This window comes from Heteronotia binoei, chromosome 5 (assembly GCF_032191835.1).
Source record: "Heteronotia binoei isolate CCM8104 ecotype False Entrance Well chromosome 5, APGP_CSIRO_Hbin_v1, whole genome shotgun sequence".
Taxonomy (NCBI): domain Eukaryota; kingdom Metazoa; phylum Chordata; class Lepidosauria; order Squamata; family Gekkonidae; genus Heteronotia; species Heteronotia binoei.
In genome coordinates this window covers 172,651,754-172,667,340 of record NC_083227.1, presented here as the reverse complement: position 1 = coordinate 172,667,340, position 15,587 = coordinate 172,651,754, and the positions used below count along the sequence as shown (strand labels likewise).

General features: G+C 49.7%; 1 protein-coding gene across 1 annotated transcript in view; it reads right to left on the bottom strand.

Annotated features, from left to right (window-relative positions):
* Positions 1-15,587, bottom strand: part of DNAH9 (dynein axonemal heavy chain 9) — a 636,923-nt gene that overhangs the window by 360,826 nt on the left and 260,510 nt on the right. The window contains exons 43-44 of the mRNA XM_060238867.1: positions 10,373-10,534; positions 1,281-1,477 (exon numbers count right to left, since the gene is read on the bottom strand). Coding sequence (XP_060094850.1) covers positions 1,281-1,477; positions 10,373-10,534 — 359 coding nt within the window. The remainder of the gene's footprint in view (positions 1-1,280; positions 1,478-10,372; positions 10,535-15,587) is intronic.

The window sequence follows — 15,587 nt, the reverse complement described above, 5'->3', positions numbered from 1 at the left end:
AGCCAATGAGAAGGAGAGGAAGGCAAAAGCCAGAAACTAATCATGTGGGCCTTCAAAATAAGAGGCGGCTCTTTGTAAAGAAGAAGATATTAGATTTATATCCCACCCTCCACTCCGAAGAGTCTCAGAGCGGCTCACAACCTCCTTTACCTTCCTCCCCCACAACAGACACCCTGTGAGGTGGGTGGGGCTGGAGAGGGCTCTCACAGCAGCTGCCCTTTCAAGGATAACCTCTGCCAGAGCTATGGCTGACCCAAGGCCATTCCAGCAGTGGAGCAAGTGGAGGAGTGGGGAATCAAACCCGGTTCTCCCAGATTAACCACTACACCAAACTGGATCTCCATGATGTAACCATCAAACTGGCTCTCCATGATGTAACCATCATGAGAGAGGAGAAGTTCTAGACCTAGAGGGAGTTTGGCTAGGTCAGTAGGTGTCTAATGCAGGGGAAACAACATGTGTATGTGTGTGGGCTGGGTGGGCTGGGTCAGGCCAATGGGCTGTATGTTTGACTCCCCTGGTAAAGCATTCCTCCTGCTCAAGGGGTCTTCCTACAACAGATAATCTTTTTAAGTTGGAGGAAAGTTCCTCAGGATGAAAAAAAGTTCCTTTGAGGAAGCTTCCAAGCTTCCCACCCACCCACAATTTAAAAAGCGCCTCTTTCTGAACCTAGATTTGAGTCCAGTGGCACTTTAGAGACCAACATGATCTTCAGGGTATAAACTTTCAAAAGCAAAGCTCCCTTCCTCAGATACAAGTAGGAATGGAGATCTCTGAGCCCCCATATCCCAGTCAGAAGGTGGGAGGGACATTTCAAAGAAGGGAGTTATGATACAAAGGTACAATGCAAAATGTAATTAGTACAGTTTGGACTGTACTGATACCTTGAGACAGAGAATGATAATCAAGCTGGGTTTCCTGCACTGTGCAGGGGGTTGGACTAGATGTCCCTGGAGGTCCCTTCCAACTCTATGATTCTATGAAACTGCATCAAAGCACTAACATCCTCCTACAATGGTTTTTCTGTAATGGTTTCCCAACCTACTTTACAAAGATTTATTATAGACTGTCATTGTCTTCAAGAGAAAGGGAATCTCACATTTTACAGTTGAAAAATAGAATCAAAATAATTTCAAAATATGTTATCCAAACAGGACTGTTTTTTCAGGGACTCTGGACTCTCATTACTCTGCAATCTTGAGGTATATTTGCAGATATGGCACTTCACAATACCCATACACAAGCTCTCACGTGTTCCACAAGTACAGAATTCCCCTTACACATGGCACATGGCATCTTCAAACAGCACCAGGTTCATGGCAGCGTTGACCTCATTGTGATTCTCTAAGGCTTCCACTAAGAGTTGGTTCAATGATTCCCAGCTCTGGACTGGCATGTATTTGGGCTCCCCGAGTCCTTTTGCGAAGTGGCAAAACATATTCATCTTCTTAGCCTGTTGCAGGGTATGCTCAATTTCCTAATGAGGAAGAACATAAATGAAACACACAAAGCTGTAGCCCCATCCAAACCCAGCAAAGCAAACACACAAACAAAAATTCTGCGGCTTCTAATCACTGCAGTCTCCTGGCTCAAGAAGAAAGGTCAGGATGCATAAAACAAATTGCTGGACTAGAAGGTATGTCTAGTCTATGCTGGACTAGAAGGTATGATCCAGCAGGGCTCTTCTTATTTTCTTATGATAGTGCCCCATTTTATACCCAGCTTTTCTGAATGCTGTTTATCCCCAGATTTCCCCCAGGTCCTGTTCCCATGCCAGATTAATTGCAATGCAGAAACATTTTCTCAGAATTCCTCCCCATGCCTCTTTTCCAGCCCCCTCAGAGGCCACTCCTCTGCTCACCCCCTTCTGCATCCTCCTGTAGGAGTCCTTTGTTGTGTTTGTGTTTGCAACTGAAGGGGAAATATTCCATGGGAGCAGTGAGTGCCTTGAACAAAGCTTTTTCTCAAAGACTTTCCTCAAAGACTTTCATGTTTGCAAGCACTAGGACAAAAGCTGAAAGGCTCTCTGCATTCTGTAAAATGGCCAAGGCTCTGAGCTCACCTTTGCCAGTTGTAGCCAGCACAGTGAGGCAATCAGCAGTGTGCTTGGGCTTAAATCTGTCTTTTTCCTTTCTTTGATTCAGTTTGGGGGAAAGCAGGGGCGGATTTCTTGGGAGGGGTTTGCAAAGGGAACAGCAATGCCAGTTCTCTTTGCTGGGAGCTGCTGTCTGCCCCCCCTCCCCCAAACACACACATATGGTTCTATGTAGAGCTGGAGGCAGAAGGAGGGAAGGAGCAAAATATCTCTGTGGGGCTCCCCCATGCTGTCCCCCTATAATATAGTGGGTTCCATGCAATGAAGAGGCGAGGTGGTAGTGAACATAGCTCTTTTATATGTACGGCATAATATAGGGATGCACTCAGAGACTGAAGACTGGGCCAACAGGGCCAACTATATATACACACAAGGTTCCCATGCTAGCATGCTATTGGTCCATTCAAACCAGCAGGGGGCCTGTGATTGGAGCAGGACAGCAGGGATTTGAATCCTGCTGCCCATTGTTCCCAAGTCCCCAAGCTCAGTCTTCCAATGAGCCAGGCAAGAACTCCATATATTAAACACAATTCCAATCACATATATCACATCCCTCCCCCCACCCCCACCCCAAGTTCACAAGCCTAGCAAATATAGTCCCATAGGTAGGCTGGCTTGCAATGCTCCCACATGGACCACCTGAGCTCCAGAGTAGGAGTAGGAGTGGTTGCGGTTTCAGTGGCAGCAAGCAGAGGGGCTGGTGATATGGGGCTTCTGGCCAGCAGTTCTGGGTTAGCAGTGGTTGCCAGCTCTGCTCGAAGGGCGAAGGCCTGGGCCTCTGGCTCGGCTGCATCAGTTGGGGAAGAAGTTGGAGTGGCAGGCTGGTCATCGGGATTGTAGTCCTTGACCTCTTCCTCGGGGGCCTCTTGTGACCGCAACTGGTCTATGTGCCACCTTGTTTGGTGTAGTGGTTAAGTCTGCTGACTCTTATCTGGGAGAATCGAGTTTGATTTCCCCACTTCTCCACTTACAGCTGCTGTAATGGCCTTGGATCAGCCATAGCTCTCTCAGAGGTTGCCCTTGAAAGGGCAGCTTCTGTCAGAGCTCTCTCAGCTCAACCCACCTCACAGGGTGTCTGTTGTTGGGGAAGAAGATAAAGGAGCTTGTAAGCCACTCTGAGACTCTGATTCAGAGAGAAGGGCGGGGTATAAATCTGTAGTCTTCTTCTTCTAAAAGTGGACCCACCCTCTGTAGTCACTTCATACATTACTGACCCAAGAACCAGGCGACCCTTGCCAGAATCCATGCTGCTCCCCCTAAAGTTCTTAGCCATGGCCAAGTCTCCTGTATCTAACCCGCAGGGCACCATGACTACCTCTGATACCTCCTGGAGGTCCAAGGCCTGGTCTGTGTGTAAACGGTCCAGTAAGGTGGACAACTACCAGCCCATTAAGAGTTCCTCCGGGCTGCAGTCAGTGGCGATGTATGTTATCACATGCTGGGTCAATAAGAACTCTGCAAGGCGGGCCTCCCAGTCCCCTTGGATGATGTGGTGGAGCGATTCCTTAGTCGTCCGCACTATCCTTTCAGCTTGGCCATTGATGGCCAGGTGGAAGGCGGCAGACCTGATATGCCTGCTAAGGTTCTGGGTGCAAAAGTCCTGGAATTCCCCCAAAGTGAATGCCGTCCCATTGTTGGAGACCAGAGTGTCTGGTAGGCCATGTGTGGCAAAGATCCAGTGGTGGCCACTGATGGTGGCCTGAGAGGAACTGGAAGCCACTGGAAGCACCTCAAACCATTTCAAGTGGGAGTCCACTATTAGAAATAAAGTCTGTCCCTGGAAGGGCCCTGCAAAGTCCAGATGTAAATGGGACTAGGGGTTTCATGTGGACTCCCAATGCTGAGTTGGTGTGCGGGGAGGTGTCGGTCAGGTCTCCTGGCAGGGTTGGCATCTGGCAACCCAGGACTCGATTGCATCATCGATCCCACCAAACATAGTTGCAGGCAAGTGCTTTCAGTCTCACAATCCCTGGATGGGTTTTGTGCAGCACTGTGAGGACCTACTGCCACAGCCCCGGGGGTACCACCACCCTACTCCCCCACAACAAACATCCCTTATGTACTGAGAGCTTGTCCCAGTGAGATGCAAATGCTGTAAATTCCATGCCCACCCAGCTGGTGGGCCATCCCCTCCATACCCAGTCCAAAACTCAGGAGTGCATCTTGTCCTTGGTGGGACAATGGGCAATGTCTCTGGCGTGAACTGGGCAGTCCGGGAGGGACTCCAGCAGCAGCATCTGGTGCACAGGGGCAGGATCTGGGTCCTCCAATGGCAGCGGCAGATGGCTCAAGGCGTCCGCATGGCCGATCACTTTCCCCAGGCAGTACTAAAGGGCATACTACCCCGCAAGGATGGACCAATGCAAGAACCAAGGCAACAGCATTTGGGGCTTTGGTAGTCGGGGTGAAAAGGCCTAACAAAGATTTATGGTCTGTAAGGATGGTGAAGGACTGGCCATAGAGGTAATCATGGAATTTTTTTACCCTCGCCACAATCACCAGACCCTCCTTATCGATCTGTGCATAGTTACACTCCATTTGCTGCAGTGTCCTAGAATAGTAGGCTACCATGACCTCATGGCCATCCTAGCAGCACATGGGCCAGGACTGCGCACACGCCTTAGGGGGAGGCATCACAGGCCAAAATGATGGGCAGCCTCTTGTTGAAGTGTGCCAGCAAGCTGCTGGGTGTTAAAATGTCCTTGACTGCCTGAAAAGCGGCAGCTTGCTGGCGATCCCAAACCCACGGAGCCCTTTTGTCCAGGAGCCTATGTAGGGGCTCCGCTACTGCCGCCTTGTGGGGGAGGAAGGTGTGATAAAAGTTCAGGAGGCTGAGGAAAGTCTGCAGCTTGGCCTTGTTGATGGGGGCTGATGCGTCACAGATGGCCTTTATTTTGTCCTGCGCCGGGTGGATTCCGCTTGCATCTACTGTATAGCCCAAAAAGTCTATTGTGGGGACCTCCAGCATACATTTCTCCCTCTTTACCTTAAGGCCAGCCTCATTGAATCGTTGGAGCACTGTGTAGAGGCAGAAGGCAAATTCTTCTTCTGTGGCCGCGGTGATCAGCACATTGTCAAGGAATGGCTGGACCCCAAACTGAAGGCGCTTGACTCAGAAAGCACCCCATTGTGCCATGATGGTTTGAGCCTCTGTCTTGGCAGCGTCCAGGGGGAACTGCTGGTATGCTTGAGCCAGGACCAACTTGCTGAAATTTTTGGCACCTGCTAGTGAAGCCAGGACATGGCTGACCATTGGGACCAGGTATGCGTGGTCCTGCAACACCTTATTAATTGTGCATTTGTAGTCCACACAGATACGGACACTACCATTGGGCTTCACTGGGGTGACAATAGGGGTCTCCCATCGTGCTTTAGCGACCAGCTCCAAGACCCCTTGCTGCACAAGGTGATTTAGTTCCTCAGTTTTAGGTTTCAGGGTGAAGGATATGCTCCGAGCCTTCAGCCATATGGGCTGCACATTGGGGTTAATTTGTAAGGCCATGGGGGGTTCAATATAAGTCCCTAGAGTACCATCAAATACCGATGGAAACTCCCCGCAGATGCTCTGGAAATCCATACTAGTGGGTGTATGATAGATTCACCCGGATTCCCAAGGGAGCAAACCATGCCCAGCCTAACAAGCTACAGAGATCCCCCTCAGTCACCGACAAAGGAAGGGTCCCTGAGAATTGCCCGATTTTACATTGACCACCCCGGCCCCTAGAATGCCAATCACCCATTTCTGGAAGTCCCGGATGATGACAGGGGACGGTTGCAACCAGGGTCTCCGCCTTGGGCAGTTTCTTAAGTGTCTGGGCCAAGATTATTGTATGGGTGGTCCCCAAGTCAATCTCCATTTTACATGGAGTGCCCTCAATGAATATTGTCATTTTAAGTTTATCTGGGGATGGCAAGGTAATTTTGCATACCTGTCCAACTGATGCAGTGAGGGCATGGATATCCTCCATGAGGTTGTTGTGTCAGCCATTCTTTCACCAGGTTGTGCTCTCTTGGGTTGGGTGAGTCGATTTGGAGTGGCAGACTCATGCCAGATGTCCCTTCTTTCCACACTGGTGACAGACAGAGTCCCAGAACTTGCAAGAGTAGAACTCATGTAGCTCCCCCCCTCCCAGACAGGTATAGTCTTGGTCGTATGTGGTGACTGGTGCTTCAAAGCTTGAGAGCGTCATCTCCCCAAGTCCTCTGATTCCAACAATGAAGATGCAGCTCAATGTGTGGAGGCTGTCACTCACTCCTCAAAATTGCAGTGGAGCGATAGCCAATGTAGGGCAGTGACATAGTCTCCCATGGACTCGTTGGGCCGCTGGTGGCGCTCAGGGAAATCGAAGTGGCGGGCCAGGACTGTTGGCTGCAGTGCAAAGTGGGTCATGAAAGCTGAGATGATGTTGTCAAAGGCTGCAGCCTTGAGCATGACGGGTGCCATTAGACCCTGCACCAATTCCAAGGTGTTTGTGCTGCAAGAGCTGAGCAGCAGCGCCTTCTTCTTGGGCCCCTCGACCTTGTGGTATTCTATGTAGTTCTCCAGATGCTCCAGCCAGGTCTCCCATCACTCTGGGCTGGCAATGGTGAAATCTGGAATTGTTCCTGGTGCAGCAGCCATGTCGTCAGCGCTGATGGTGCAGTGCGTGGAGCTGGATGAGGAGGCAGCGATGCACGGTGCAATGTCGGTTGCTGGGCTTGCTCCCCAGGATCCCACCTTTGTCGCCACTATAATATAGTGGGTTTCACGCAATGAAGAAGCAAGGTGGTAGTGAACATAGCTCTTTTATTTGTACAGCATAATATAGGATGCTATTGGACCATTCAAACCAGCAGGGGGGCCGTGATTGGAGCAGGACAGCATGGATTTGAATCCTGCTACCCATTGTTCCCAAGTCCCCAGGTTCTGTCTTCCAGGCTCCAATGAGCCAGGCAAGAACTCCATATATTAAACACAATTCCGATCACATATATAACACCCCACTTGGCGAAGCAGCCATCATGCCATGGAGAGAGGCTGAGGGAGGCTTGTGGCCTCCGACAGTGGAGGGGGTCCACATTATTTCACGCAACCGCCACCTCCTCGGAGTAAGGACCCTTGGCTTTTATCTCTCTCGCAGCGTGCCTCCTTCTCCATTTTCTCTCCTCCCTGGCCAAATTACCGACTCTAATTTACCGTTTTTAGGTAAAATTATTGAGAGGGCAGTAGCGTTGCAACTACAGGGCTTTCTGGATGACGCTTCCATCCTAGACCCTTGCCAGTCCGGCTTTCGCCCGGGCCACGGGACGGAGACAGTGCTGGTCGCCTTGGCAGACGACTTCCAGCGGCAACTGGATCGAGGTGGTGTGGCGGTGCTGATGTTGTTAGACCTGTCGGCAGCGTTCGACACGGTCGACCATCAGCTACTGACCTGCCGCCTCGCCAACATAGGGGTTAAGGGGCTGGCCTTGCAATGGCTTTCCTCCTTCCTCAAAGGTCGGGGACAAAGGGTGGCAATCGGGAATGAGCTCTCCCGAAGGTGCACACTAGATTGTGGGGTGCCTCAGGGAGCAGTTCTTTCTCCAATGTTATTCAACATCTATATGCACCCCCTTGCCCAGATTGCCCGGAATTTTGGACTGGGCTGCATCAATATGTGGATGACACCCAGCTCTATCTGCTAATGGATGGCCAGCCTGACTGCGTCCCAGTGAATTTAGACCGGGCACTGCAGGCTGTGGCAACCTGGCTTAGGCTGAGTGGGCTGAAGCTGAACCCGACCAAGATCCTTTGCGTGGGTCGCGGCGCTCTGGGGAAGGAAATACCTCTCCCGGTTTTTGACGGTGCGCCGCTGAAAGCGGCGGGTCAGGTCAAGAGCCTGGGAGTTCTACTGGAGCCTTCACTATCAATGGAGGCCCAGGTAGCGGCCACTGCCAAGTCAGCATTTTTTCATCTGAAGCGGGCAAGGCAGTTGGCTCCTTTCCTAGAGCACCGGGACCTGGCAACAGTGATCCATGCGACGGTCACCTCAAGATTGGACTACTGCAATGCCCTCTACATGGGGCTGCCTTTGTGCTGAATCTGGAAGCTGCAGCTAGTGCAGAACGCAGCGGCCAGGCTGTTACTGGGACTCCCAAAATGGGAGCATATACAGCCGGGGCTGCGTGAACTGCACTGGCTGCCAGTTACATACCGGGTTCACTACAAAGTGCTGGTTATCACCTTTAAAGCCCTATATGGTCGAGGACCTGCCTACCTGAGGGACCGTCTCTCCCCATATGAGCCCCAAAGAGCACTGAGGTCAGCAGGGAAGAACAAGCTGATTATCCCTGGGCCAAAGGAGGCAAAACTACAGAGCACCCGCGCACGGGCCTTCTCTGTTACAGCTCCGTGCCTCTGGAACCAGCTCCCAGAGGAGGTGCGGGCTCTGCGGAATCTGGACCAATTCCGCAGGGCCTGTAAGACCATTCTTTTTAGGCAGGCCTTCGTAGATGGCTGACAAAAAGATGGCTGTTCAATCCACCAAATTGATTCTATTTAGTGACCTCTGCCACTATGTAAATGAACAGAACAGCGGCAAGAACAAGAACATCACCGCTGCTGTTAAATTATGGAATGGTTAGACAATTGGAATGGTTTTAGATATTGTTGTTTTAAATTATTGTGTAATTTAAATGCTATTTTAAACTTAGTGTATATTGTATAATTTTATTGAACCTGTTGTTAGCCGCCCTGAGCCTGCCTAGGCGGGGGGGCGGGATATAAATAAAAATTATTATTATTATTATTATTATTATTATTATTATTATTATTATTATGGCCACCAGTGCTAAGTCCCCTTTTATACTTCACACCTCCATTCTCATCACCAACGACCATTCACATTCCCAGTCATTCCTGTCAGTCCCCTCCTCCTCACCCTGTGGACTTCCCACCCCCTATAGGCCTTTCCCCCTCAGCCTCACCCCGGGGATCCGCTGGTGGGTGGAGTCGCAGCCCCAGGATGGCTGCAGCTACCACCCCAGCTCACTCCACTCTGCCACCTTGTCTCTTCATCTGTGGCCATCCTGGCTCCTCCCCCAACCCAGCCGCTCTACTTGGTTGCTGCTCCTGACTGCCGGGCCAAGCGCTCCATGGCACAATTGGCTTGAGCCGCTCTATCAGGCTCCTCTGCCCCACCTGCTCCTCCAAGCCCCCAGGCCACCCACCTTTGGCAAAGCAGGTAACAGGGCTCTGGTCCCCCCAAAGGCACTCTGTCCTTTCTGTTGGGGCCCCTTCTGGGCTGGGCCACTTCATGGGGGGGAGGGGCTCTGGGACAACGGGTTTGCTGGAGGCCCAGGAGAGGCCGGGCCAGCACAACCTGGACAATCTACTTTTTATTGAACTCCTTCCTGCAAGTTGAAAATTTCTGCTCTCTGTGAGAGTTTCTGCTGGAAAGATTTCTTCTCTTCCCCTAGCCCATTGGAGGAATCACGTCCCCACCCGCTTCAATCACCCATGCAAAAGTAGCACAGCAGCAGTGAGCCAAAAAAGATGGAGGAGCAAGGAGAAGAGAAAGGGGAGGCTGTGATTTCCCCCACCTCTTGTGTGTCAGCTAGACCAACTCAGTGACCACTTCCCTATGTCAGTTTAATTCATGGAATTGAACAAGGATTTAAATGGAAGGCACAAGGAGAGAGGGATAGAACAGGGATAGACAAACAAAATAAAGAAGGGTGATAGTCAGCATGGAATGAAATTGACACCAGGATGGGAAAGGTTTGAAAATGTTTCTCCCTGTAAATGCTTCAGTGGACGAAATTGGTGGTGGGAGGGGCGGCATTTTGGCAACCTTCAGAAGCCTAGCATTAAAATGGTGGATCCTTGTTTTAATTTTTTTTTTAATGGAATGCTAGCCCTCTTGACAGACCAGCCAGCTGCCAAGTTTGCACCCCTGGGTTTCCCATGCACTGAGTAGCCCAGTTGTGAGTGAAAGGGGGTGGGACAGCAGGGAGGAGAAGGGAGAAAGGGGAGGGTGTGGTGTGGTGTGCCCCATCCCTTGGATGCATACTTGGTCAAGTAGTTGGCAACTGGATGTCCAACCTGGCTGGTCACAAGTGACATTAATCACAATTAAGCAAAAAAATGTGGGTTTTGGTTGTGAATGCAGAATGCATAATCTGCATATTTTGTTATTCCTGTGGGAAAATCCAGAGCTGTAAAATTGCAAACACTGCATCCAAAATAAAGGTGAACAGAATTGGCTGTTCAAAAACTATGAGGTAAATACGCATGCAGAAAGAGCCTGTGCCACTTACTTCACAATATTTCTTCACAGTCTCTGTTTGCATTTTATCAAAGAGATTGAAGTCCTTCTCATCAACCATTTTATCCCGATAAACACGACTGGACTCATGCAGGTACAGCTTAACTAATTCTTGGGGAGTCTTTAGACATTCAGGGGATGAAAACAAAATACCCTGAAAAGGAACAGAGGTGAAATCAACACATATCTTATTTGGATGCAAATCTACAGGTTGAGCTATGCAGTCAAGACATAGGCTCCAAACAGCAGGCTGCTGCTATGGCTAAGAGTTCATGCTGTGTCACACCACTCATGATTTGCATTGTACAGACTACCTTGGACTGCCTCTTCTCACTTCATATTGTGGCTATAAGTGCATCCTTGAATCATCACACAAGCCAACTAATGAATAACAGCTGAGCTCAAACCCTAAACTCCATGACACCAGCAAGCCTCAGAATTTCCACTTCAAAATAAAAATATGAATATGATCTATGTGTGGGGTCTATCCTTTGATCATTCTTACTGCAACAAGTGGTGACTGAAGTAACAAGTACTTTAAGGAGTAAATAAATCCTGATGAGATATCTGTGTGTTTGAAGCCCAGCTCAGGCTAAAATATCCACTATCCCTTAAATGGCTGAGTTTGTATTTCAGCTCAGGCTCAGTAGCAAATATAGTTGCCTGTTCAGAGACAAGATACAAATGAAAACAGAATGAGAAAGCCAAATACTGTTCTCATAAGGAGGCTAGATCCAGATGGGCAGCCGTGTTGATCTGAAGCAGTAGAACAAAGCAGGAGTCAAGTATCACCTTTAAGACCAACAAAGTTTTATTCAGAATGTAAGCACATGAAAGCTTACATTCTGAATAAAACTTTGTTGGTCTTAAAGGTGATATTTGACTTCAGCTTTGTTCTCATAAGGAAGAGTCAGGTGACATACTGGCACTGTCCCACTGCGAAGCCCTAAGCCTTCTGCCAAATAAAAGGAATAAAGGGAAATTTCAACTTTGTTTCCATGGATATAGCCTTTGATAGTAAGTCTCATGCAAGTCTAATTAGGCACAGGATTACAACCATGATGTAAAATTTGGTGTTAAGTGAGACCATCCAAGAAGAATGTTCATCCTAGACTTCAGTAATCTCCAAGTCATCATCTGATTTCACTTATAGCAGGCAGAAGAAAATGCAGGTCACTCCCATAGCCTGGAATTCAGCCTTTCCTGCAATCTCAGTCTTTCACATACTTGATGCTTCCCATCCAATTGCAGGAGGGGAAAAAAACAGCTTGGTGATCAGACTGGATAATAACTTTTTGAATGAAGCAGATGTTGCCTAGAGAAAATACTAATTGCTGTCAGGTAATTGTGGTGTGTTCACAATTCTTTTAAAATACACCAGAAGATCTCTCTTTCAAACTGAAGTCAGTCTCAACAATAACTATGGGTTTAATGACACCAATTTAAATACCACTTTTATTTCCTACATCTGATGGCTTGTTCAGGAATTATAAAGATGCATTCAGAGGCAAGGAAATTCCTTGCTTCTCCCAGCTTTTCTGTTAAATACCGGGTTTTATGCATTGGAGTTCAAACAGGAACATGCTTTATTGGTAACTACAAAGACAAAAATGGCGGAGCCATGGCCTTCTTATATACATGCAAAAGAACCACCCCCCAGGTCCCCATACCAAATCACAACAGTCAAGTTTTGCGCCAAGACTGCTCATTGGTTACTGCTTAGCATCCAGATCTCTAAATGTATCATCGCATCTCTAGCATTCCTGCTGCTGCCCGGGCACGTGCAAAAGCTTCCCACCAAACATAAAGTCCAGTACATAATACCCCTCCCTCCCAAGTTCCAAAGTACTCAACACACAGAGTCCTCTAGGTACTCTGGCTGGCAATGTTCCCTCTGTGAGCGTCAGAGCTCTGCCTGAGAAGGTGCCGTAGGAGTCAAGCTAGGTGTGGCCGCAAACTTGCTCAGCTGTGGCAGGAAAACAGGAACACCATCAAGAATTTCCCGGGCCAGGGGCAGAGGGTCTGCTTCTCTGTAGTTCTTTGCTCACCCCCAGTCTGGGGCAATGCTGGCTCTTCCCTGTCATTGTTTTCTGTTTTCCCCAGGCTCTCTGGCTCCTCCAGAAGCATCCTGCGGTGCAGCTGGTCGATGTGTGGTGGAGCAGTTGGCCCCCTTCAGTTGACACTTCATAGGAATGGGGGTCAGTGACTCAGAACACCCTGGCAAGAACCCATTCATGGCTGCTCATGAAGTTCGGGGCATACATGGTGTTGCCTGAAAGAACCCTCTGGGCACTTCTTGACTCACCAGGTTTGGGCACTGCTCCAGAGCCCAGTCAAGGTGCAGTCGGTTCAAACGTGTTGTGAGGCGTCGCCCCATGAGAAGTTCTGCTGGACTGTGGCCTGTGGTCACACTCAGGGTTACATGGTGGCCGAACAGGAAGGCAGCCAGCCTGTGGTCCCAGTCCCCATGGATGATTCTGCAGAGGGTCTCCTTGGTCGTGCACAACATTCTCTCCACTTGCCCATTAGTGGCGGAGTGGAAAGGAGTGGATCAAATGTGCCTAATTAAACAGCATCCCAAGAATTCCTGGAACTCCCTAGAGGTGAAGGCAGTTACATTGTCAGTCATGACCATGTCGGGCAGACCGTGGGTGCTGAAAACCCATCTGAGGGCCCAGATGGTGGCTCATGCTGATGTGGAGGCCACGGGTAACACCTCCAACCATTTTGTGTAAGAGTCCACCAATATGAAAAATATCTGGCCATGGAATGGGCCCACAATGTCCAAAATTAGCTTCATCCAAGGTGTATGCGTAGACACCCACCTGTGCATGGGTGCGCTTGGGGGATCCAGTTGTGTTTCCTGGCAGGGCTGGCACCTCTTCACCCACGTCTCGATCTCCTCATCCAGCCCAGGCCACCACACTTAACTACTGGTGAGGGCCTTCATGCGCACAATCCCTGGGTGTGTCTCATGTAGGCCCTCTAAGACCTGTTTTCACAGCAGTGGTGGAACCACTACACGGCTTCCCCAGAGTAGGCACCCCTTGTGGGCTGACAGTTCGTCCTTGCAGGAAGTGAAAGCTGTAAATTCCAGGCCCACCCAGCTGGTGGGCCATCCCCTCCCCACCCAGTCCAGGAGAGGATGCAGTCCCGGGCTGTGTTTCTGGTGACATGCAGGGGCTGATCGGGCAGGTTCTCCGACAGCATGATCTTGTGCACCTGGGCCAGGTCTGGGTCAGTGATGCATAGCAGAAGGCGGCTGAGTGCATCGGCGTGGCCCATTGTCTTCCCAGGGCAATAGACGAGGTTGTACTGATAGGTGTCCAGGAAAATGTTCCAGCAAAGGACCTGTGGTGACAGGATCTGCAGGGTTTGCCTGTCAGGGGTGAGCAGTCCAAGTAGAGGCTTTTGCTCAGTTGCAATGGTGAAAGGTCGCCCGTACAAGTAATCATGAAACTTCTTCACCCCCGCCATGATGGAGAGTGCTTCCTTGTGATCTGGGAGTAGTTTCGCTCCACTGGTGACAAGATGCAAGAGTAATAGGCCACTGGCACCTCCCAGCTATCTGGCAACCAATGCCCCAGGACAGCCCCAACACCGTAGGGAGATGCGTCACATGCAAGGACCACGGGCAAGGACTCATCAGAGTGATGCAGGACCTTGTCTGAAATGCAGGCACCTGTTTCTTACCCCCAGACCCATGGAGCCTTCTTTCTCCAGCAGATGGTGGAGCAGCTCTGCAAGGGCAGCCTTGTGGGGCAGGAAGGAATTATAAAAGATCAATAGTCCTAAAAGTGCCTGTAATTCTGTCTTGGAAGTAGGTGTGAGGGCCTGCATTATGACACAGATCTTCTCAGGAGTAGGATGGATGCCATCAGCATCAACTGCAAATCCCAGGAACTCCATTCGCCGAATTCCCAGGGAACACTTTTCTTTCTTTACCTTTAAGCCGACCACCTTGAAACATTGTAACACAGAGCAGAGGTGGCAGGCAAACTCCTTTATGGTGGAGGCGGTGATCAGAACATTGTCAAAAAATGGCTGGACTCCTGAGATTTCTTTAAGAATATAGTCCATGAGATTCTGGAAAATCCCTGGGGCTTCACTCACCCAGAATTGCAACCGCTTCACTCTAAAGGCCCCCTGGTGGGTGACTATTGTTTGTGCCTCAGCCATTTTGTCATCTACAGGGAGTTGCTGGTATGTCTGTGCTAAGTCCAGCTTTCCAAAGATTTTAATGCAAGCCAAGGAAGCCAATACATGGCTGACCACTGTGACCGGGTATGCATGGTCCTGTAGCACCTTATTGATTGTGCACTTGTAGTCCACACAAATACAGACATGGATCGAGTTGAAGGGACACCAGGGGACCTGTGTAGCAGCCGAGAGTTCCCTCAAAAACGTCGGGGAACTCTTCACATAGATTTGTGAAACTGGGAGGCTGAGTCTGGTTTACCCCTATGATTTCTGTCCCGAGGGGCTCAAACCAGGCCAGTCCAAGTAGATTCGTGAGCTTGCCCGCCACCACCAACAAGTCCAATATGCTGTCAAAGTGCTTGAAGTGCTCTCGGAAATGGCCCCACCCTTTGTGTGCACTGGGTCCTTTTGAAAGTTTCTCAGGATGAACCTGGAGGGCTGTAGCTGAGGACCTCCTTTGGGGCAAAGCTACTTGGGGGTTTCCTCCAAAATGACAGATATGGAGGACCAGAGTCTATTCCCATTAAGCATCGGGCCCCATCAATCAATACTGTGACCTTGATTTAATTGGGGGTGTCTTGGGGCCAATTCAGTACCTGGAGATGGATCAGGGAAATGGTGTGCAGCTCCGCTGCTTCCTGGTGGGTCGCTAGGCATTTACAGTTTCCCTTAGCCCGGCAGGCTCGGGCAATGTGGCCCATCTTGCTGCAATTCTGACACATAAATATGTATAAGTTTATGTTTACAAACTATAATATCACAAGTGCAGACAAGCAAATGGAGCGCAGCTCCAAGTGAGCAAACTCAGTCCAAATTAGTCCAATAATCACAACCCTTACAAAGGGGGGGAAAAGGCTCAAGAGAGCATCGGTGAGATGAAAGTCTGTTCAAAGGAAGCGGTGGGGCAACAACGGCAGCTCTCCATCTCATTCCTCTTCACTTGCCGAATAAATCCATTATCAATCTCTCAACGCATCTGTCGACTATAACTTGCTGCGCATTTCGAG